The sequence below is a fragment of the Pagrus major genome, chromosome 23 (assembly GCF_040436345.1).
Source record: "Pagrus major chromosome 23, Pma_NU_1.0".
In the NCBI taxonomy this organism is placed as follows: domain Eukaryota; kingdom Metazoa; phylum Chordata; class Actinopteri; order Spariformes; family Sparidae; genus Pagrus; species Pagrus major.
The window spans coordinates 4,295,861-4,320,696 of NC_133237.1; the positions used below are offsets into that span (position 1 = coordinate 4,295,861).

Below are 24,836 nucleotides of genomic sequence, written 5' to 3' on the forward strand. Positions count from 1 at the left end.
GTTTATGAAATATGCTCATTTGCAATCAAACCCAGTCGGATAAAAAGACTATTAATTTAGTTTCTAGTCTCCAGAGACAGCTTAAAGGTAGCTAGTCCAAAGATATATCTCATAGCTATGATTGGTGGCATGACGAAAGCTTAGCCACAACAAAATACACCTCCCAATAACTCATTTTGACTGGTTGTAAGAGGTTCAAAGAGTCACCTGGCTTTTTGTTCACTTTGGACGGTGCTCAAACCTGGCAACCCCACTATGAGGACAGGACTTTGGAGATGCCGCGTGCAGACAAGGCACCCAGCTGTTGTTAGTAAAGATACCATACTGAGCCGAAAACATCTTGTTTTTACATATTAAATAAATAATATAAAGTCAAACCAAGACAGCTTTGGAGTTTTTGGGAGGTGTATATTTGAAGTTTAGATTAAAAAGTCAGGAAGCAGTTTTTGCTGTCTCTAGCCACTGCGCTAAGCTAGGCTAACCCATATCACAGACAAGAGGTACAAGCATGTTTAAAGCTGCACTAATCAATATTTTTGTAATAACGATGGATCTAATGACTATGTGTAAAGTGAAAGGCGCCACTCGCTGTGATGAACCCACGGAGAGTCATCACGCAGCTCTACAGTTTCCCTCAGTTCTGTGGAGCTTTTTTAGCTTCTTTCAGCTCCTTGTTTTGGTTTTGTGGACCACTAATTATTATATTTGTGGTTTAATCTCAGCACATTCATCAACCCTGTTGTCCAGCAGCTGTTTCCAGCGATAAACCCGCTGTTCACAACTTGCCCAGCAAAAGACATCTGATGGGAAAGTTAGCGACTAGCTGGTGAACATGGTGGAGCGTTAAGCAGCTACAGAACCAGAAATGTTCCCACAGAAGGTGGAGATTAAACAGACCTCAAAAGGAGACTGCTAATCAGAATACTGCTCAGTGTGAAAGATAATGTAAGTACGTTTTTGCTAGCATGTTTACCATAACTTTATAAGTCGATGTATCGGTGCTGTTTACAGTCTATTCTGCCCCCGAGTTCTCAAATATATCAAGTCATGCAGCTTTAAAAATACTGTATCAATATGAGAAGTGTCCATTTATACAACACCATAAGTCACCATGAGGCCAACAGTAATTTGATGTGATGTAGCCTAAGATGCTAGCATGGAGACCACTTCCAGTACATGCAGTGTATGCTGCAGACAGACACACAGATGATGACGCTGCTATTTATTACATTTCTCAGCAAAGAAGGTGACCAGCGAGCCATTCTCCCAAATCTTTGACACCACTGCTAAAGTAGAACTACACATTAGATGAGGAGCGAGTCAGTTTGTCCAAGTCACAAAAAGCACATCTCCACACAATCCTCAGGGTGCCTGGACAGCTTCGGTTTTGCGTTATATCTGCTTCTGCCTAAAAACTAGTAAACGGACGAGCGGTAAGCAGGGAAACTATGTTGTTTTTGTGATTTGAAGCAACTGTTTTGTCCGGCTTGAGTCCGTCTCTTGAGAGAAGTGCAGAGGGGCCTTGAAGATTGGATTTGATATGAAAAGCCAAGACGGCAGCTCAAAGAAGAGCGTTGATGATAAAAGTGTCCAACTGCACTAATGAAAAGACTCAGAGTGGGTCTGGTAGAGAGGTGTAGAGAACTGTAGGAATAGACTGATGCTGGTATCTGGCAACAAGTGGATTCTCAGGGACAGAAGGGTTGAAGAAATGTCATCATGACACGTAAAAAAAAAGAAAACGGAGGAGGGATTGAGATACATGTCGATGGAGGGAGGGGGTAGATGATAACTGCAGTGCATCTCGGCTGTGCACGTGTTACAATCCCAATGGATCCAAGGAGAGGAACAGGAGGTTTTGTCTGTTAAGACAAGAGTCTGGACGGATATAAGAGCGTTCAACCGTTCATATAGTGATGACCTGAACAGAGTAGAACGAGGTGACCAACAAGGGGAGGAAGTGCCAGCACAGCACTGGTTTTGGTATATTGGTTTTGGCTGCGGTTGGTGGGTCAGTCAGGGTTGAAGGGTCGGGTGTGGACTGAGGGGCTCCACTGGGAGGGGTCAGGGATCTCTTGTCATGCAGGGGCGGGGAGGACGAAGAGGTCTTTGCGATGTCTTCGTCTTAACTGCCGTAATGCATGGTGTTGCTGGGGATGACCATGGGTGAGGCCATGGAGATGGCAGCGCCCCCCATGGTGAACTGGTTGGTGACAGGATAGTAAGTACCGCTGCTGCTGAGGCCTGACTGGCCTGTTGTGGCTCCTGGAGGGAAGAACAAAGAATTACATTCAGCATTCCTGATAAAGACGCTTGTATGGTACATTTCTGTTAAGCAACACGAATGGATTTCATCGTCTGTGTTTCTGTACTGTGGTATTTTCACGTATTCGGGTCCAGAGGACACAGGATCCAAATATATTCCGTCCTTGACTGAGTTTTTTGAACAATGAAGAAAAAGTCTGAGGGTTGTGTCCATCGTTTTGACACATTATATCACTGAGGGTGATTTACTGTCACAAACTGACATCCAACGATATCAATAACCACATGTAGACGTCCCCCTTCCCAATCTGGTTCCTGACAGCACACTGAAGAGCTACAGACAGGAGGCATCTGAGATCACTAAAGGACATCCTCCCGTTGAAGTGATGGCTAGCAGGATCAAAGTAGTGCTGGTAATCCCAGTCTCCAGTGTGGCAGCAGAGCGCATGTTCAGAACAAAATTAAACAGCTTTGAGTAGTCATCCGACTATGGAGACGCAAAATCTAATGACAATCTCCTCTACAGCAGTCTCCCTGGAGCGTTTCATTACACAGCGTTTTAAGGTTGGACCCCAGGCTTAGTTACAGCAGGTCAATTTAATTCCTTACAAACGGTTCGTTCATGGCTTTGATTGTAACCATCTCATTCTGTAAAACTGCATCATTTAGGTACAATAGCTTCAGTGTTTTAATGCCCTCCACGGTCACTGCAGGGATACATATTTTTTCTTCATGTTCTTATAAATGATGCATACATTAAACATACATACAAGATTTTTTAAAGACTATATTAAATGTTATTTTGATGAGGTTTTTTTTGAAAGGTGAATATTAATTAACCATCTATGTCTCATACAAATGAAAAAAGAAAAATACTTCAGAAAAAGTAGTGTTCCCACAGTGAAGAAATACTCTGTTGCAAGCAAAAGTCCAAAAGTGTTGGCAACAAATTTACATAATGTACCAAAAGTAGAAGTACTCATTATGTAGAATGGCCCATTTCATAGTGATATAATGATATTTATGTTACTGGATTATACAGTAATTAGTATGGTGTATAAGCATTAATGTGTTAATCACTTTAATGTTGCAGCTGAGCTCATTTGAATTATTCTTTAAAGCCTAATGCTGAGTGTGAGTATCACAAAGTTTCATCTTTATCTTTAAAGGGTAACGCCTCCAATTTTACACATTACTGGGTGTCATGTCATCTGATAAACTGCCTCCAGTGAAGTCACTCAGTGGCTAAGTTGCATTGTGGGTAATGAAGACACCAAGTTTTGAAAAGGAAGAAAATGGTTTATAAATTTAGATAATTTGTTTTTAAATCATCTATGAGTCCAACAGTGTTACAGGAGTATACAGTTAGACCAGTGGACTGCTTTTCAACACCTGGAGCCTACATTACCCACAATGCAACTGAGTGACATCAGTGAAGGCAGTTGCCATGCTGCATACTCATGAGTCACAGAAGGCTTTACACTACTTTTTTCCCCCCAAGACCTGTAAACACACTAATGAAGAAAAATTGGTGGAGTGACCCTTTAAACTATAATAGAACATAATGATTTATTTGTTGATTATATCTTTTGTTAAATCTGAATCTACAAGGTAACTAATGTTACTGAAAAAATAGTGGAAGTACAATATTTGCATTTGAAATGTAGCAGAGTAGAGGTAGAAAGTAACAGAAAATGGAAATACTCGAGTAAAGTTCAGTACAGTACTTGAGTAAATGTACTTCATTACTCTCCACCAATGTATTTTTAGAAACTGACCGGTGGACATACCCTGGACAATTCCTGTGCTCATGATGGAGCCCATCCTGGAGTGGGTGTGGTTTACAATTCCTGTGTTCACTGTGACCAATCAGAGAGGAAAGCACAATTAATGATGTGCAGCAATACAACCGGCATTTTGTTTAGAAGTTACAAATCACAAAGAAGAAGCTGTAAGAGTCCTTCACACCACAGACACTATCTGTGGTGTGAGGAAACTTACTCACAGCAACCTCTAACTGTCAAACAACCAATCAGACGGCAGAGAGAGTCTGTCTATAACACTTAAGGCACACATTTCTTAAGATAATCTATGTGTGCTCCCCGCTGGAATTTTGCAGATGAAACATTTGAAAAAGCTGAAATACAGTGTGGTTTGTACTGTAAGTAACAGTATGAAGTGTAGCCCTCAAAAGAAATGAAAGACAGGAGCTCCAGTTGAGGTCAGTTGAAGTGTTGGTTGTGTTTGTGTTTGAAGTGTGAAAGGAGTTGAACTGTCAGAAGAGAAAGACATGAATGCAGTCAAAACATTGACATATAGTTGGTGACAGAAGTGTTATTAAAAGTAAAGAATTTGAAGGGGAAAAGGGGGGCTATGTATTTTTTATTGTATTTTATTGTTTATTTTTACAGGGACAGTGCACAATTAAAAGTAATTGCACCAGAGTTAGCTAGCAGCTAATTTGCATCTGTTGTCCCTGGGCAGGTAAACAAAAAAAAACACACAACAGCAACTACATACTGTAACAGTTATTTGTAGAAAACTGTAATGATCAAGACTGAACCATAACAACAGGTGATATGAGTTTGTTGATTGGTGACATAAACATCATTTACATTTACTATCTGACACTGTCAACATTAAGTTAGAGAATTGGCCAAAAAGCTCATCTCTTGTCCCTCAAAGGTTTTTAAACACTGAGCCACCACTGTGAGCTCACATACATTTCATGTGACAGCTGTGTCATTCAATAACACTTGTAAACCTACAGAACATGTTTTCAGGCTTGTGATGGGGGAAATATTTAACATGTAACCTTGTCTTTCTCATTTTTCTTCATGACATACAGAGCTGCAGTGCTGTGTGACAGACGTTCTCTGTCTCTCCCCTATTTGTTCCCCTCTATATTAACTTCGTGAGATGCTGAGAAGTCAGTTGCAGTTGTGATTCGTACCCAGGGGGATGAGGTTGTTGTGAGACACTGACGGGCCGCTGCCGATGACTGTGCTGAGGTCATAAGCTGCTGGCATCCCTGGATCAGAGAGACAGGAAACAAACCAATCAACATTTACTGCAAGACAAACATTCTGAATTTCATCATATCTACCTTTCTCATTTTAGACACTTTCTCAGTACAGGGCCTGGAGACACCATGTGACTTGGGTCAACAGCAGTGTTAGTAGAAACAAGGACAGAGTCAGGGCAACTCAGGCTTTAAGGGCTGTAACTGTAAGGCTGAAGATATACTTGCTTTTTGGCCACACGTTCCCGTAGAACACCTGCTGCGCTAAACAGCCTCTTACCCTGCTACAATCCCATGCTAGCCCTACACTGCCCAGATCATTCATGTCCGCACTGCATATAGCGTAGCGTAGCATTAATTGCAGAGGATGTACAAAAAATGTAAAAGACATTCTAAATTAGCACCTCTTTTTCGACAGCACATAAAAATGACAACTTTTGTCTCTGTTTTGCCCATACAGTGTCACCTTTTCAATGATGTGTATCAAAAATTGTCTGCTTTGCAGTTTGGTTATGGAAAGCACGCCGTTAGCTGTTGATAATCAATTCACTCAGTCAATCAAATAATTCATTAATCAATATCCTCTGATCAGCAGAAGTAGTTTTGGACACACTCATATATGGACATAAATCTGACAGATCAGATATTGGTGGTGGTGATGTTATCTTTCTCTCCCTGTAGAGAAAACTCTTGTAGACACAGACTGTGGGCTCCAGGGCCCCTCCACAGCTCCAGACTCACACTCCAACCTCAGCACACCACCTGCTCTTCAGTGAGGGTCTCACTGTGGATCTCTACGGTCTCTGCCAATGGACCAAGTTCACTGATGGGTTCAGAAGTTCTTGCCTAAAATGAAAATCTCCCTTTCTGGCTTAGTAATGTTGTTGTTAACGGTTTCAAAGTGTATGTGATTCAATGTGTGTATGAACCCAACTCCAAAAAATACATCACACTGTACCTGTGTAAAGTAAACCAGTTGGAATTTAAATGACTGTGCCCAACTTCAAAATGTGTCAGCTCCTTCTGCCACTATTAGAGCAATGTGAAGCTGGGTGCCCTTTGTAAACACACGGACGATGTGTTTATGTGTGTGTTCACCTGATACAGCCATCCCCTGATTCATGCTGTAGGCCGAACCCGTGTTCCACATGTTCTCGGATGGGGAGGTGTAGTGTGAGCCAGGAGGGGGGTTTGGGGTGGAGCCTGTGTACCTGCAAATACGTACACACACACACTCAACATTAGAGAAGCAGATGGCGCTGCCCACCTCAACCGTTAAGCGGTGCCATCCAGATCCAGGTGTGCTCCTGGGCTCAAGACACCAACTCACCTGAAAAAGGGGTTCTTCAAGTCCAGGAGATTGCTGGACTTTGATCCTGTCTGATCCACCTGGGCAACAATACTGATGTCGTAGCTTTGTCTATTAGGAAGGAGATCAGATTTGTATTAATTGTCTAATTCATACAAATCAAATAATGTTGACATTTTATTACTACCAAGTTTAATTTCGCATTACATTTTTGTATCTTTTATTTCCACTCATGTGACAGCCTGTAGTTCTATCGGTATAAGGCTGACTTTGTGTGACAGTAGAGTTTAAGATGAGGGGATCGTTACAACTCATGTCTGTCCATTAGGCCACAGACCAAAAACAGAACAATGACGGACTGTTGCCAGCTTGAAAAAGTAAGGCCCAGGTTTAGATTTTATCCACATTTTTATAAAACTGGATGATTTCAAGTCTTGTGAAACTAGTAAGAGCCTGTCTCCATGACGGTTACCACGAATACAAATGAGCAAAAATAGTGGGCGAGAGACTATGAACTAGACCTACAACAATGAGTTGATCAATTAGTTGTCAACTATTCAATGAGGTGCTAACGACTATTTTGAATAAAACTGAATATCTTTGGGTTGTGGACAAAACAAGACATTTGAGGGCCACATGTTGAGCTTTCACACACACTGATCGACATTTTCACCATTTTTTGACTTCTTATAGATACTAGAAACATATCGATTGAGGAAAAAAAGGATGAAAATAATTTTTAGTTGCAGCCCTGCTATAAACACCTTTTAACTTGTCAGCAGCTTTAAATGTAGAGGTAGCATGCTGCTGCTGCTGCTGCATGTGTCCATGCCATAGCTGTAACTGCTACCTGCACCAAACAAACAGCTTTATCGGTTTGCTCTTTTCCTTGTGCCCATCAGCCTTTTGTTTCCCCTTTTCTCTTCCTTTAGTCTCTAAATTCATCAGTTAACACATAATGCTCCTTGCCTTTGATTTCAGGGCCAATGTTATAAATGAGCACAATATGAAGCCTCTCACTATGGTGGACCCCCATGCGACACAGAAGCAGCACATTTCGAAGCATCATACCTCTTGTTGGCCACCAGCATTGCAGTGCCGGACAGCGTGTCCCCAGCCTTGGTGAAGAGGGGAGACTGCAGCAGACAGCGCACCTGGTACCAGTGGGTGAGAGGCTCTGTGGGTGCTGTGGACAGCCATACTGTCATCCTGCAGAGAGGGTGCAACAGGAGTGCTGGTGTGAGGCCAAGACAACTGTGATGGACTACTTAGAGGCATTCCTCAATATTCAACACACTCCAAATGGAGTTGTCAGGCGTCTGTCAGTGACTAGCTGACTTACACTGATCCCATAAAAGCCACGTCAAACCAGAAGGCCAGGCCGTGCACCAGGCCTGAGTGCATCATGTGGAACTTAAAGGGGATCTCTATCCTGAGACCCAAAAGAAAAGGAAGACATGTTAGTTACACTGGGTATGACACATTTATATAGCTATTTACAGCACACACACACACACACACACACACCTGTAGAGATCCTCTTCTTTGGTCTCCAGGAAGTTGACTGTGTGTTTGACTGACTTGGCCATCAGAATACGGATATCAAATGTGTCCTGTGGAGAGAGATCAGAGTTCATCATACAAAACAAAAAACTTCAAGTTCACATAACTCAAAGGCTACCAACAGGCTGTCATTATTACCCAGCATGCATCTGCCAGAGATGGCCCGCTCCTTTAGCGTTTATATAATGGGGTTTTATGCAGTTTTACATCAGTTTGTTAGCCTCACTGTTCTGAAGTGAACCTGATACTGATTCTCTGCACCACGCACAGAAGCTAAACCTCACTGGGTTAAAAAATAGAGATTTTAAAAAGATTTTAAAAAAACAACAACAATAATAATAACAATCACAAACATCATCATCAGTCATCGACTCAGAACTCTCCACACTTTTCTTGGCCATTTGCAGAGTGCATGCTTTTCATTAACAGGTGTAAAAATGTGTGTTTATGTGTGTGGTGGAAAACGTACCACGATTGGCTGACGGAAATACTCGTCTACTGCTGCCCCCCGCAGGGCAGAGAGGTCGACACCGTGGAAGGAGGGCTGGTACCTGAGGTCCAAAGGAGACTGTTACTTACACATTTGTCATTGGTTCCAAAACACTGTTAAAGTGTTGATATGATGACCAAAGAAACTTCCTTAAACCACATCCTCTTAAAAAAATGATTGAATGTGCTGCCATCAGTGTCACTTGTTACTGAGTCAAACAAACCAGCTCCGGTTCTGCTGTAATGTCAATTATAGAAACCAATACCTTGCGAGGAAGGTGGAATTAGATGATCATGTGATGTGTGTAAACAATGAAATTTATTTTGCTGCCCCTCTGTCCCCACCCTCCCTGCCGGTCTCTCTCCTTCCTCACCAGAAGTTGGCCTTGGTAAACTGCTCCATGTAGAGCTGCTCGTCTGTGAAGGGGGCCAGGTGGACGTCACCAATAGTTGGGAACATTTTACCTGAAACACACAAACACACAGGAGGCCAGTCAATAAAACACAAGCAGCTTGCAACACAGTGAGGCATGGTAGTTTGTGCTGCTACACTGCAAACTCTACCATCCATTCTACCATTCAACATGACTTCTTCTGTATTACAAGCTCCTCACCGTTGGGTTTGAGGAACTTCTTGGCATGCAGGTAGCTCTCCAGCATGCGTTCATTGAACAGCATGTAGCCCATGGGCTCCGAGATGATGATGTCAACCTGCTCAGGCAGCGTCACCTCCTCTACCTTCCCCGGGATGACAACTACACGATCACCAAGACGGTTACTGTTCACCAGCACCTGTGAGGCAGAGTTCACTTTTAATAGGGCTGGAAATCCAGCTTTGGATTGGTCAGAGTAGAGTGAACAGAACTAATATTAGTAATAATTTTTGTGTGTGTGAGGACCTCGGCGTGCTGTGCCATGGTGCTGGCCTCCACTGCGTAGACCTTCCTGGCTCCAGCTTGGGCTGCGAAGAAAGAGAGGATCCCTGAGCCACAACCGACATCCAGCACCACCTGGAGAAAGAGACCAGGAAACTCAAAACTTGAGCACGTTTTACATCAACTTTGGAGAGATAATTAAGAAGAAAATGAACAGTGACTTCATTAAACAATATGGCTGCAAGGTAATGTATTCGTCATTTAGTAATCTGTATCACCCCCTTTATCCACATTCCTAAACCCAGGAACTTTCCCCAGTAACCTTTAGAGCAGGGGTTCCAAAACATTTTCCCTTTGAAGACTGAAAATTCAAGTAAACAGGAACTTTGTTCATTTGTTTATTCTACCAACAACATCTGCAATGTTAAACTTTTGTCATCTGGCTGCCATAGGGCTGATGTATCAACCACAGATTGCTGTTCAGCATTTCGAAAGCGTGCGTCCACGGACACAAAGAGCGTAGACAGATCCTGAGAGGGAGAGCAATAGAGAAAGAACGGGAAGTCGCCACCGTATTGTTTATGTGCTGTAAGAAGGAAGGCTTAAAAACTCAATCAAACTGATCCAAATGTAAAACCAGGCAGCGATGAGCAAATATAAACCATGATCCTTGTTCATCCTTTGTCTCTCTCCTGAAATGTTTTCAGAAACATAGTGTAGTGGCCCTATTTAGCTCACACACTCAATATTTCATATTTTGAAGACATGCTTTCTTTTCATTACAAAAAGTCTGTTTGGATCAAGAGCAGCTGAGGTGCTGTAGTATAAGGTTACCTTATCTTTGAAGTCGCTGTGGTTCTGGAGAATAGCCCGTTGGTAAGTTCCTGTCCGAACGTAGTCCTGCATCATGTTCTGTTGCTGGGAGAGGTAGCCATAAAACTGCAGAGAGACAAGAACAGAAACAGATGTTTTTTTTGTTATTTATATGAAGTCAATATTGTAGAAGTAAGGACATTTAGTTAAATATAACAGTCATTCTATTTAGCAGTCAAAGATTTGGTCCAAGTGATACTCAGATTGGCTGTTAAAGACTCTTTTTGTTTGGACTGGCAGGTTGCTGTCTGACAGCAGCATCACTGATACTGGCCTCATCTTTAAGAAAAAAAAAAAAGTTATCTGATTGGTTATATGGAAAGAAACACAATGTATTTATAAGACCAACATCAAATACACATTTCTTCCTTTCATGTACTAGTTTTTTCCCCTCAAATGAGAACACAGGACCTGTGTTTGCAGAGCAGATCTGTATGCTCTGCCAGAATTTAACTTCTGCTGGACATTTTTAATGAGTCATGGAGCTGAGTTACAGCTGCTTTTTAAAACAAAAATAATTCAAAAGGTTCCAAGAGACTTTTCTTTAAAGCATATTTCTATTGAAAGTTGTGAAACTATAAATAGTCAGCCAAGAAGAATTTCAGCATGGTGGCAGTTAATAGGGGACAACTGTTCTATGTTTGACAAAGACTGCAGACTGGATTCAAACCTGTCATTAAATAATAATAATTAAAAAAAATACTTAAACTAAAACAGTCTCATGTTTGAGTGAGCCTGAAGTCTGCTGTATATATGGAGCCCCAAAGAGCAGTAGGGTGGTGTGTGTGTGTGTGTGTGTGTGTGTGTGTGTGTGTGTTCGTTCCTCTCACCTGGAAGTACTGTACAGCAGAGGACTCCTCTGTTCTGTCACTGAAAGCTGAGCGCTCACTGCTGTGCCCACGACTGTTCTTCAGGACGTTATAAAAGGACTGAAAGTCTGAAGCAGAGAATAAAGGAAGTATTTAAATAAAGTTTATTCAATACAGCACCTTTCACACACAGGAATAAACACTTAAAGGTCACACTTTACACAGGAGACAATGTATACACAGTGCAGCTACAGAGTATTAGGACACGTCTGTTGAATGTCTGAAGTTGATGTTAACTTGTACGTGAAAAGGCCACTTCAAACAGTCAGCATCCTCACCAGCTGAACACATGGAAATAAGGACCCAACACTTCTCGTATCAACCCTTTAGAGCTCGTAAGCCCTAGTGCTATACTGTGAAAAGGAACAATGTAAGGTTAGACTTATATTATTCTGACATAACACCGTTTGTCAGCTCAGTGTATGTATCTGGACAAAGACTATGCTTTATTGTTCATATTTCCAAACAGTATTCTTCACTTTTGACATTAAAAAAGAAAAGGATTTAAGGATTAGGACTAGGGCCAGGCTTACACTACCAGACTTTTAAAATCCTGATTAAAGACCTATTGTGAAATCAGGTCTCATCACACACATCAGGAGAATCTTCACAGATGTTCTCTCTAATCTCAAAGCTGCACACACTACAAGACTTGAAAATATTGGCGCATCACACACTGCAGGATGTTATTGTGATCATCGTGCCAGAGGGGGCGATGCTGCAGCTCATGTGATCTCTCTCACGTGATCTCATGGGTAAGCAGATGTAAACAAATGAGAGACTGTGGCGCAACAACTTGCTGCAGCAATGTTAATGCTTTGCAGTGAGAACAAACAGAAGCAGAAGAAACAAGTCTGGGTGATAAAATGGTTGGGGAGACACAGTCAACATGGGTTGTTTATTCTTCAGGGAGAACAGGGAGAGGAGTTTTAACTCAAGTCAGTTTTAGGACTTCAAAGATGCTTTGGTGTCGTGACTGGCCGCTCAGGACGGCTTTGCTCGCTAGTGTCCTTCATAAAAAGTGACAGCCCTAGTCAGCTTGAATATCTGTTTGCAGTAGTATGCTAGCTAACATTAACCTCAAGGGCTGGGGCTGTTTACCATTGCCTGGCAACACTGTCAGCTGATCCGGGATATCCCTCTAGTTGGCTGTTGTGAAATTGGTGATGTAATGACAATCGTGGTCGCCCAGAATTCAAATCTTAGATATCCAAGATGTTTAATATTATCGAGGCAGCTCCGATGAGTCTGAACAGTTCCGGAGGTTTAAGCCTAGATCTGTACGGCCCTCACATTGACAGATAATCTGGGGCAACCCTCGGGGCCGACCACGCTCTCGGACCAGATTTTCTCCTCCAATTGTTTGAGGCCGACTCATACTGGACTTTTATAGCAGATGCTGATACAGATACAGATACCAGGGAATAAAACATCCTGATAGATATATTAACTTATATTGATATTCATAAATATATATATATATATGTAACACTTGTGACAAAGATATGTAATGGAGGCAGGATATTTCACAGTTTTTTTGTTCAAAATGACAGTGCACTAAAACAATTAACTTTACCGTTACCGTTTTCTACATCATGTTCTTAAAAAACTCAAGTTTTATATCAGAAAAAGGTCTGCGTGCTTACCGGAGAAACTACAGATCACAATCCTCTTCACTGGCACCTCAGAGTGTCCCTAGCCCATCTCATCCACTCTAGCATCAACCTGTCCCTAGGTGCTACCAGTGACATACAAACAGTTCAGTTCAGTTCAGTTCATTATCTACCGCTTTTTCCGTGAGGGTCGCGGAGATGTTGCCGCTTTATCGCCCCTTTCAGGGGATTGCGGGTTGCGGGTTACTGGGGCCAAATCCAGTTCACATAGGGCGGAGGCCAGGGTATATCCCCTGGATGAGTCGCCAGCTCATCGCAGGGCCCTCTGACGTGGTGCCAACCTGACGTGGTGCCAACTGCGCGCCAGGAGCAGTTTTGGGGTTCAGTATCTTGCTCAAGGATACTTCGGTATGTAGCTCAGTTCCGCCCAGGGGAGCCGGGGTTTGAACCAGCGACCTTCTGGTCACTGGTCACCTGCTCTACCCACTGAGCTACAGCCAATCATTTAATAGGTGTGCAGGTAAGTTGCGCCATTGCCAAGTGACTGACAACAACAGAAGAGCGTGGAATGAGAAAATGAGTACTGGCGGAGAGGAAATTGTGGATAAGAAAGGAAAGAACAATGGTAGTGTTTTTAATCTTTTTTTTTAAAGTTGGACAAATCTCAGAGTGCCTTGATAAAGTGGTTAAATTTAAGGGGTAAAATAATATAAAAGGGTTAAATTCAATCATTTTTTGCCTAATCTTTAAAAATGATTTTAAAAAATAAGACAGGTCATTAAAAATGATCAATAATTATCAATATTTACTGATATGAAACATCACCATCATGATACCATTTTTGGCCACATCGCCCAGGCCTTATTCATTCCTTACATACTTTTATTGTTTGAGCTGTGGGAGAGAGTAAAAGAAGAAGAAGCGGCTGAGGCTCAGGGGTAGAGCTAGCGTCTTGTTATTGGAAGGTCGCTGGTTCGATTCCACTGGTCTGCATGTTGAAGTGTCCTTGGCAAGATACTGAATCCCAAACTGCTCCTGATGTGATAAACCTTGCATGGCAGCCACCGCCATCAGCGTATGTATGTATGAATTACTGTAAGTCGCTTTGGACAAAAAGCATCTGCTAAATGTAAATGTAAGAAGAAAAGAAAAAAAAACGTGTATCCAATTATATCTGGTCCTTGTGTCTCTGTTACTACATCCCTATGTATACTGCTTCAACATGAGGAGAAGTGAAAGCAAAGTCTTGTTACAGTTGCTTAGTTATGACTGGACGATTACTGTTCAGGGGTGGGGTGAAGCAAACCATCAGTTGAATCACTGGAGTAAAAGGGTGTATATGTTGGAGTTGGACAAGACTCAGTAGATCTTCTCCACACTCCATATAAAGTGTACCAAGTGTGTGGGAAGCTCAGCTCACTGCTTACATAACAAACCGGCATGTTGGCTCCCTCTGAGCTTACAAACAAGACAATGTGATGCTCCAGCGGGATATTTAAAAGTGGTCATTGAGGAATGCAGCCATGTAAAGACATTAATGAGATTTGGTTTTCTGATGATTGCTGACAGAGGAAACTACTTCTTCATTGGTAGGTGCACTTTGAGTAGTATCTCTAATGTTGATTATTGTCTGTGTGCCCTATTTATATGTAACGGTCTGATTGTGCTGGGGCGTCGGTGTGTACCTGCAGGTGAGGAGAACTGCAGCAGGACGCTGTTGCAGCCCAGTGTGATGATGAACGACTGCTTCCCCACGCGGCTGCACTCCGTCTCCCTGGAAACCGAACACTTGAACACACTCGCCTCCTCTCCTGGAAAGAACAGGGGCAGATGGAAAGAGTTAGGAAAACATGAAACATGCTTGAAAAATGAGTATTTAAATTTTTTTTTGAAGACAAGTAGTGAGGAGCCAGGCTTCAATGAAACACCACTGAGTCCAGCACAAAACATGCCTTTTCAGCTTTTAATATGCGTCTAACCTTTTTAGCATTTTGTGCGATAAAAAATGTTTTGTTTTTGCTGCACGTTCAATTTGTCAATTTCAGATTCAACATAACCTGCTGAAAACAACGGAGCCTCAGCCTCTTTATCTCCCTCCACTGCTCACACACATTGTGGAGGGATTGAGAGCAATACTGAATCTTGTTTTTTTTTTTTTAGGAGTTTAAAAATGGAAAATGACTATCACATTAGTCATTATACAACTAACAGACTTGCCCAGTCAGGGATCAGAATCAGGCAATTTTTGGCATGACCGGGGATGACGACGACTGGCCAGCTAGTGTCCGAAATATCAGATCCTGAGACGGTCAGAGTTACACATGCATATCAGGGGGAACTTCAGTTCACTGAGACCATTTCATTAACACATCACTGATTAACTGTGATTAGATGTACTGCAGTTCATTTTCAGTTGATGTTAATTGTACAAAAAAAGTTCTGTCCAGGTTCAGAGCACTTTATTTTGAAAACAGGACCAGTGTTAGCACCACTCAGATTAAACCAGAGTAAAACTCTACGCTGACAAACAAAATGAGGTGAGCTGCCTTTGGTGGGTTTCTGAAATATACCTACTGGATTACAAACTCTCAACTCTCATTTGTTCACTCTTAAGTTGTGTGACCACATCGACTTTCTAAACTTGAGCAGTGTACATTTGACCGACAATCCTTCAATTGGCCCTTGCACTCCAGTGCTGTTATGGTCACACTTATCAAGCTGGAAGAGAATTCTTGGCTGTGAACTGCCAGAGTAGATCTGCCTGAAATTAAAAATAATGAAGAGCACAGTGGAAGAAGAAGGAGAAGAAGTAGTGCTTCACAGACAAGGGAGTCAGGAGAGCTAGGCTTTGTTTTCCTGCAGGCACTCGACAAACAGAACTGGCTTGTTTGGGGAGTTGTTTTTTTTTTATTATTAATTATACAGTTTTTAATGTTGTATGGATGGTTAAAAATATTTTGGCTGGTAAGTTGTTTGTTTACTAGCTCCTGGCAGATGGACCAAATGGTTCATTTCAGGCCCTGGATTCTGCCGAGTCCTGTAGTCATCCAATCTAGAAAACAAATCTGCAAAAGGCTAACGTTTCTAGCACAATTTGTTTTAGTTTCCTTTTTTTGGGAATAGTTAATTGACGTCGTCTTCAGCTGTTACAGTTACAGAATACCTACCTATCGTTCTGAAGTTAATGTTGATTGCACAATTAAACGGTTACAGAATGATGATACCACTGGCGTTAAGATTGGTTCCCTATAAACCTCACTGTAACTAATGTTTTGTTGTCCTCCACCAGGCACAAAATCTCCCAGGAAAATGAAGGTTGACTGTTGAACTAGTCGGTCTGGCAGTTATGGGTACACATAAATAATGAGCCCAACGTATCAAAGTCTCAGCCTTTTCATAAAATATGAATTTTGTCAAACCCGTCCCGTCTGTAGTCTGCTCAATAAAGATGGCCTAAATAACAAGACACTGACATGACAAAACAGTTATTAAGGTGACATGTTTTGACTTTCAGTACGTTGGCTCAGTGGTCACCTCACAGCTACAAGGGTCCTGGGTTTGATTCCTTGGCTTGGTCACTTCTCCTTGAATCAATACCTGGAGTTTGTTCCCGGATGCCACACCGTTCCAAAGATCAGATTTCACTATGTTATACAGGGTATGATTGTGAGTGACAATAAAACCTGATGAACATTTACGTGATATCCTTCCTGCACACACTCAGTAACCTTCCTGGCAAGTAGCTGACAGTTAAGCAGCCACTGATATGAAGGCACAACTCTCTCCTAATAAAACAATGATAAAGCCAACGTTTGGTGTGATGGGAATTTTCACTATGAGGAAGTTGGTTTTCAAACTGTGCAAGAACAAATGGTGACTGTGTGCTGACATCAGCAAGCGGAACAACTGGCCCCAGCTTCAAAACATTAGTGTTATTATTGCAGTCCTCTTTTGTCATTATCATGACACTTTAAAAAACTCAAACAGGCTGTTTCAACCTAAAGGCAGGGAAATCAAATGTTTCATGATGACTGAGTGACAGTTTGTCAGATTCATCAGAGTATTTGTACTGAAACACTCCAGGCTGGAAAAGCCTCCTGGTCATGTAACAGGCCCAGTCAGGAGTCACCAAGCAGACCAGGCTAATCCAACATGTATTAAAGGATTAAGAGCAGCACTTCAGATTTACAGAGATGCTCCTGTTGGGAAAGAAGCCAGCCACCTCAGTTTCCCTTTTAACCACTGTTGACCAGGTTACAAGACACTTTGCGACAATGTGAGAAAAAAATCCATGTCCACACGGCTGATGGCATGACTTAAGATAAGAAACATCCTTCCCCATCACTGTTACCTAAATAATCGTAACGCAAGATAATTAAAATAAACTTGCATCAATAACGCTGTGGAAAGAAACTAAGAGAGCAGTGGTGTCGATGCACGATGTTAGATTTTTGCAAATATCCAATTTGCCGTAATTTTCCAGCTCCTTTTGGCTGATTGAAAATATGTGCATCTATCAGCATCAGCAATTTCCCACATAATTGCAGAGAACTTCAATCTCTTCTTTCGTGGACATAAACCTGTTATTATTCTTTCTCTTATCATGATGGCTCATTGGCAGACGCATCCATACAGTGCTTTTCAAAATGTGGACATTCACTGGGAGTGTCGTCTTGTTGGCCTGTCATATCGACAGAAATATCTATTTTCCAACACTGGGCTGATAAATTATCATCACCACACTTCCCCTTTGATGAATAACTTTCTATTTTCTCTTCCAGTAAATCCAGTTCTGATAAAAACACACTGCCCTTAAATAAAAAGGAGACAAAGCAAAAGTTCTACATTCCTTGCTGCATGTCTTGACATTACTTTAAACCTTGACTTAATGAATGTAGCTGTCATGTTTGAACAGGATCAACTTTATTTATTTTTCACTAACCGGTTCTTCGCTACTGCTTTCCTTGCTGTCTCAAGCAAACTGTGACTGTCACAGCTCAGGCGTCACACAGACAGGCAGATGCTGTGATTAGTTCTGCCGCGCTACATCATCATTACACATGTTCATGATTGGACAGGAGGCAATAAGCGAGAGTATGTGCTAGCCTGCTGCTGACAGCTTAACACTGGTCTGAATAAACAGCGGTAGACTTTCGGATCTGAACATGACAGTGTGGAAAAAGCTGGCGCTTTAGCGTAGAGTTGTCTTAGTACTGGAATTTCTAACTTCAATAGCTTGAAAAATATTAATATTTGAAACCATTTTAGATACGAAGAGGAAAACTGACCCAACATTGAGGGCATAGAATTCTAGCGTTTAATGAAAAGATAAATACAACAAGGTTTTGTGTACTGTGTGTTAAGCACAACAGCATCTAAATTAATTTACTTCTGAAATTCTCAAGTCTTTTCCTATCAACTGAAACTCTGCTGTCTGACATTTCTCAGGCCTGATAGCTCTAAGGGGGATGAGCCTCTTACCTTTGGGAATTACAGATGGCTGTTGGGCCGACAGGACCACACACTAAAGGCTCTGACACACCAGTGCCGTTTTTCCACCACATCTGCCGGCCTGGCTCTACTCGGTTTGACTCGGCATGGCTGGGATTTGCATTTCCTACACAACTGGGCTACCTGCTTGAAGGTGTGTCTTAAACCAATGATGCACTTGTCCCAATCCCCACAGTACTATCGAAGAATCAACGCTAATTCAGCTAAAGACACATTTAATTTCCTATAACTTCTTCACAATAAAAGCCCTCTGTTATTTAGTCATTTAAATGCTTTTATTATGAAGAAGCATTAAAGGAAACATGTCTTCAGCAGCAGTAACTGAACATGACTCCTGAAACAGCTGAAAGTGAACAGCCAATTTTAAGGGAACTTTTGAAAGTTTGCACAAAAATAAAATAAATCAAAATCAGAAACTGGTGCAATTACTTTCCATAGGGCAAGTTGTATTTGTTCTTGCATGTTAGCTAGCATTGGCCATGTTGACTGCTGTCCAGAGACGAAGAAATACAATGATTAGAAGGCACGCAGCGAGAATGATAAGATAACAATGACACAGAAACAGCTGATCAGTCACGTGAGTTGAATGTTTCGCTATATCAGAGTTTATTCGGCAAATCTGTTTCATTAAACATTTTGTGCATTAACTCTGATTCACAAAAGACAAAAACCACCTCAAGCGAGCGTGCAGTCTGTTCCAATTTTTCCGTTTCCATAGAATCTCTAATTCGATATTCTTCAAAATGCTCATAAAAATGCTTTATGGAAACATGGCTATTGAATTTTAAAAACGTCTTTCTCTCTGGTTTCCTGCACGGACATGAGTTGAGTATCGTTTTTAGGGAGATACAGGAGCTTGTAATGGGTTGGTTGCAGCCGTGAGTCGTCACCACGGCCCGCTTGGAGGCAGTGCGGGCCAAGCTTAGCCCTACTCTGGAGCAGGTCCATTGCCGACGTGGCTCGGCGCAGTAAAACTGGTGATGGAAAAGCAAAGAGGCGTGGCTCAGTTTGACTTGGCGCAGCCAAAATTGCTGACGGAAATGTGGCACTGGCCAATGTTTGGTGCTCGGCCAATATCAGGGCTGCTGGTGAGCGTCTGTGGTCCGAGTCTTTGAGGTGTCTCCTGCATCTTTGTCACTAGTCGGTGCTTGTCAGCGACTTTAGGGGGGGCTGAGCATGGAGAATAGGCAATGATCAGCTCTGATTGATTCTGTATTAACAGTGACGATGATGACGGATGATGTTTTACCGTTGAAGAGACTTTTGTAGACAAATGTATCTTTCGCTTTCCCTTTTTGAATGATGAGAACAGACTATCCCCACCTGGTGGTATGGAGAGGGCTTTTTTTGTGAAGAAGTTATAGGAAATGAAACGTGTCTGCAATGGAATCAGCCACTTTGTTAGCGCCAATTCTTCGACAGTACTGCAGGGATTGGGACAAGTGTGTCAAGCAGGTAGCTCAGTTGGGGTGGAAATGTAACTCCCGGGCTGTCGCGCTGACAGAAAAAAAACAGTGAGTTGGCCCTTCAGATGCTTTTTAATGTGTTTTCTTAGCACTGGTCTGAGGCATCACTTGCATATGAGCTCCTCATATCCTTTGTCTTTCCTTGGTCATTTGACTAAATGGTTAAGTATTTCTAAATTCCCATTTTTGTTACCGTTTGCAATGCATCTGCATTGCTAAGGGATCTTGTCTTGAACTCTGGGTTTGTGCATCATCTTTCATTTTCTGTTTTGTTGACCTTATTTTCTTTTGTCCCCGCTTGTAAAGCACTTTGGTCAACTCGGTGTCTTCACAAACCAAAACCGCTTGTGACAGCTCTGCACTTGCCATCTTTAAGAGGAACATTCTGTAGTTTGGGGGAAGAAATGTTAATGAGGAGAGAAAGATCTTCATTGACTGATGGGCAACCACTATTTGTTCGACAGCTTGAGCTTGTGAAGCCCTCTGCCTGACAAACCTGCTCAATATGCACAAAAATCTACAAAGCAGAAGCAGAGAGAGCATCTCTATCAGTCCAAGCATTCTTCCTCTTTGTCAAAATCTGGTGCCTGAACATGGTGAAAAAGGTTAAATCAGTGTTCCCCAAAACCCAAGATGACATCCTCATATATGTTTTGTCCGAATTCAAACATATTCATCTTACCAGAAATTAAGGATATTGGGATATTTTAGTGTTTCACTTGATTGTTGATTCTGCGACATCTCAATTATTATTTAGAGACTAACTAATTTCAAGTAGTGTAAATTTATAAGCTGGAATCAGAAAAAAAAGGGACTCAAAATGGTTGATCGATTTTCAAAATAGCTGGCGATTCATTTTGAGTTAACAGTTTACATCAATTAATCAACTATTAATTGCAGCTCTAACACTTTCTGTATACCAGATGTCTTTGTATTATCAATTCTATTTGTATTATTGAACGTTATTAATGACACTAATTAGCAATCAACACTTCGCAATAGACAGTTCGTCTTCTTGTTAATATTGTTTTCAGTGGCATGCATACAAAAGACACTTTCAGACAACCATGTCCAAACTATTATGATACACTCTTTGTAATGTATATGGAGCTCCTGGGGGCTGCTTTACAATATGCTCATATTCTACAGTGTTTTCTCTTTGTGAATCAAGTTACTTTTATTTTTCCACGGCCTGGATTCCCACAGGGCTAAATTAAACTTCATCCTTTAATGTGTGCTGCAGAAGACGAGTTGAGGCAGAGTTGCTCAAAGGGTCTACAATGGATTTCTGGGTGCTTTTCTTTAACTCCAGCATCCCAGCAGAAGGAGGCCTGCGCGGCTGTTTCTTTTCAGCGGGACATCCCATTGAATAAGAAAAGGCTGCGGAGCGGCTGTGATGCTGCCTCCCTCCTTCCCTCCCTCCACACGGGAGGGAAGGAGGCGGCGGGGAACCGGCTATTGTTCCAATGAGAACAAAGATGAATGCATAAGTAATGAGGGCCCGCTCTCGCTCCGCCACACGAAATGGCAGGAACCCCTTTCCACAAAAGTAAAAGCTCCGAAAGTTCATGTATCCGCCGCTCTGTTGCTTGACCGGGGTCCCGGCTACATGCGGCGCTGCAGCCCGCCCGGACCGCGGTGCGGGGCGGCGGGTCAGGACGGATGCCCTCTGCTCTCGGCTCCGAAACAACCCGCACAAGCTAAACAGCTAAATAACACTACCCGGGTCTCCTGGGAACAAAACCGGTGAAGGTTCATTTACAAAACCCCACAGGGCACATTTACGTGACAGACTAATAAGCGCTGGTGAAACATGGTGGGCAGCGGACGCGAGGGGGTCCGCTGCTCGTTAGCGCATCACTGCTACACACCGGGCTAGTGGCATTGTTTAACTAGCATTAAACTACACAGCTCCGAGCTGCCCCGCTCACTGATGTGACTGCCTCAGCGTAGGAGAGTGGGCTGCGCTGTGTTTCTGTCGAGGTCCGGAGCCGAAGTGAACATGTGGGGAGGCGTGAAGTCTGAGGTTAGCGAGCCTTCAGACCCCATCCGAAGGCGAAAAGTGTGGACTTTTTGGGGCTCCCTCGTGATGAGCAAGGGGGAGGCGACGTGGTCTCTCAAGACGGGCTAGCTTCTTGGTGGCTAACGCAATACGGCCAGATTAGCTGTATAAGCATTAGCACTGCATAGCATTAGCACTGGCAGTTAATGCAGGCCGAACATCCAAAGAGCAGCTTCAGAAAAGGTCAACTCACCATTGGAGAGATTGATGAGGGCAGCATCTTGTGTGCTCTTCACTTCTAACCGCAGGGGCTGCTGCTCCGAGTGCCGCTGGATGTCTCCATTCGCGTCTCCGATGGAGAGGAGCCGCACGCCGGGGAACACCGAGACCGCCATCTTCGATCTGGAAGTAGAGACAGGTCGGTGGCGTTCACATCCAACCACGCACTGCTCTCTGCTGGAGGCAAACCGGGCATCAACACGGGAAGACGCTCCAACGGCGCCACCTTGCGGATTAAAGCGGGTAATGCGTAAACACAGGCGGGCAAACGTCATGACGTCATATGATCGAGGAGATTTTTCCAGAAAACTTGTGACGTAGTTTCCCCGCTCCAAGTTAAATCCCATCCAGCTCCATCCAACTGGGCTGGAGCACATTCCACGATTGTGTATCCCAAAACCTGGACTAATAAACACCAACATGTATGACATAGAACTATTTCCGTACAGCAAGTCACGAAACATGGAAACATAGACATAAATGCTGTTGGTATATAACATATCCACCATTCCACGGCCTCCATGGTCAAGGATTCAGGGTCTGGGACAGACCTGTTCAACTGGCAGCCCTTTAACAACCTCATTCTGACCTCTGATCATTTTATGTGTGTGCTAATAGGCCCATTCATTAGTTATGTCTGTTTCCAAGCACACAACTACTCATTTCATTAAAAAGTTTTAACCCAGGCAGTTTGAGTAGTCGCCATGTAGGAGACTCAAACGGACGACCTTCTTCTCAGATGAAAAACGTGTTTCTTTGTTTTTCCCGGCACATTTTGAGTCTTTTTGTGGAAACTAAATAATTAAAGTGGAGAAAACAATCTAAGGTGCATTGTTTTTACTCAGTGAAACTCCTAGCATTTTCCCTCAGCACTAAACAAAGTATCTGAATGGGCCTGGTCTAGGATTTAGGGCAGGGGTCAGCAACATTACTATCAAGACCTGTTTGCCCCCCCCCCCCCCCCCCCCCCCCCAAAAAAAAAACCTGTCTGGAGTCACAAAACACATGAGAGTTATAATAAAATCAAACCATCAAGATTATTAATAGAGCATTCATTAATAATAATTCAATGCTTATTAGGTACTGATGATGGAACTAGCCTACAATAGAGAAAGCTGTTTACATGCTTTGTGTTTTTATTGGGGGATGCTTTATGCAAGTAAAGCAGCATCTCGCTAGAACAGATACTGTTCTTACGCCGTCTCTTTCAGTCAGTTCAGTTTGTGGATGTAATACAAAAAGTATGCTGCTGCGTTTGTGTGCCATCACATCTTGAAAAACTGAGTGCTGAAAGGTCTCAAAATTACAACTAAAGACATGATTTATGCAATCATTTTGTAGTCAAAAAGTCAGAAACAAATCTTTTCTGTTGCTGCAGTAAATACAACTTTGTAGTTGTCATTTTCACTTCCATTCAGTTGATTTGTTCTCAATAGAAGTCTTTGTGAGAGTGCAATGGGAGCCGACTCCGCCCGTCTTTTAATAACTGCCCTAATTAGTTAAATCAGCTGCTGTAGCTGCTCGTGAAGTTTGCAGACATTCCGTTCAAACACCCATTTGCAGCAAGTGTCCATGTTTTCCTGAGCAAATGCACTGGGACGCATTTAGATTTGAAGTCAGGAAGGCCCACTCTTAAATATCAACTTCTGACGTGCAATGGAACGCAGCATAACTACAAACTAAACTCATAACATTGTGATGTGTTGAAAACTTGTATGTTGAAGTAAACATGTATGTACCGCTGTGATCCTACCCTCTCACTGAAGTTACACAGAGCAGAAACAAAAGACAGAGACACCATTCGCCCTGTAACAACACACTGTACCATCAACATGACTCTGAAGCTGGTAGTTTAAGGTGAAACAGTGACATCATGTTGCTTTAATATTGTTGGTATTTGTTAGAACGAGGATGCAGAGTTCATGCCAGATACAGCTTCACAGACAGATGATATAAACAAACACAGGGCAACTTTTAATGAATTGAATGAATGATAACAGTGCACGTGAGAGAGCTGGACAAGATCAGCAATTACCCATCAGCCATCAGCAGCTTATCACGTCTGCATACTTCCTCATTTCTTTACCAAAGGTGTAAAAAAAGGGTGTTAAAAATACATTGTCTGGTGTGTAAATGACCCAGTTTATTTTTTTGCTCATACGTGGCACAGATTTGGTATGTTTTATAAACATGTACAAAAGAAAAAACACATCGATGATTAAGATGATTTCTCCATAAATAGGAACAAATCAGAGAGGAAGCTGGTATCTGCCACTGTGACCTTCAGTGGGGTTTTCAGTCAACTTGTCATCAACTCCAGGACTTTTGTGTTTCCAATAGAAACCACTGTAAAAAAGTTCACTTCTACTGTAAAAGCAGGTGTTACCAAGTGGTCAAAATATTGAATATGGTCATAAAAACAGATTCAGCATTACTGTGAGGCCTGTTGTGTAAAGCTACCATAGAACCAGACCTCTGAGCTCTGAAAGGAGCAAAACATCATAAACACACAGAATCACACATCCTATGACAGTAGGTACAGCATTTACTGCATTTTTCAGCTGAAGTTGTCAGCATCATTCCTTAGCTGCTCCAGTAACAACATGTGTGCATGTGTGTGTGTATGTGAGTGTGTGCGATCTTGGCTTCTTTATCTTCAGAGGCAGTGGGGCACATGACAGAAATCAGATGAATGACTAG

At 42.4% G+C, this 24,836-nt stretch overlaps 1 protein-coding gene across 2 annotated transcripts; it reads right to left on the reverse strand.

Moving 5' to 3' along the window:
- Positions 1-1,207: 1,207 nt before the first annotated feature.
- On the reverse strand, positions 1,208-22,330 carry carm1 (coactivator-associated arginine methyltransferase 1). 2 transcript variants are annotated; one of them, XM_073493847.1, is made up of 16 exons: positions 22,111-22,330; positions 14,564-14,689; positions 11,227-11,333; positions 10,358-10,462; positions 9,548-9,658; positions 9,263-9,440; positions 9,023-9,113; positions 8,629-8,710; positions 8,124-8,209; positions 7,939-8,028; positions 7,668-7,805; positions 6,618-6,707; positions 6,386-6,498; positions 5,219-5,296; positions 4,044-4,124; positions 1,208-2,265 (listed from the first exon to the last, which is right to left on the reverse strand). In XM_073493847.1, the coding sequence occupies exons 1-16, from the start codon at positions 22,250-22,252 to the stop codon at positions 2,126-2,128; spliced, it is 1,758 nt and encodes a 585-aa protein (XP_073349948.1). In that variant the 5' UTR covers positions 22,253-22,330; the 3' UTR covers positions 1,208-2,125. The 2 variants fall into 2 exon arrangements, with proteins under 2 accessions (XP_073349948.1, XP_073349949.1); XM_073493848.1 differs by having other exon boundaries at positions 2,036-2,265; positions 4,056-4,124; positions 22,111-22,260.
- Positions 22,331-24,836: the final 2,506 nt, after the last annotated feature.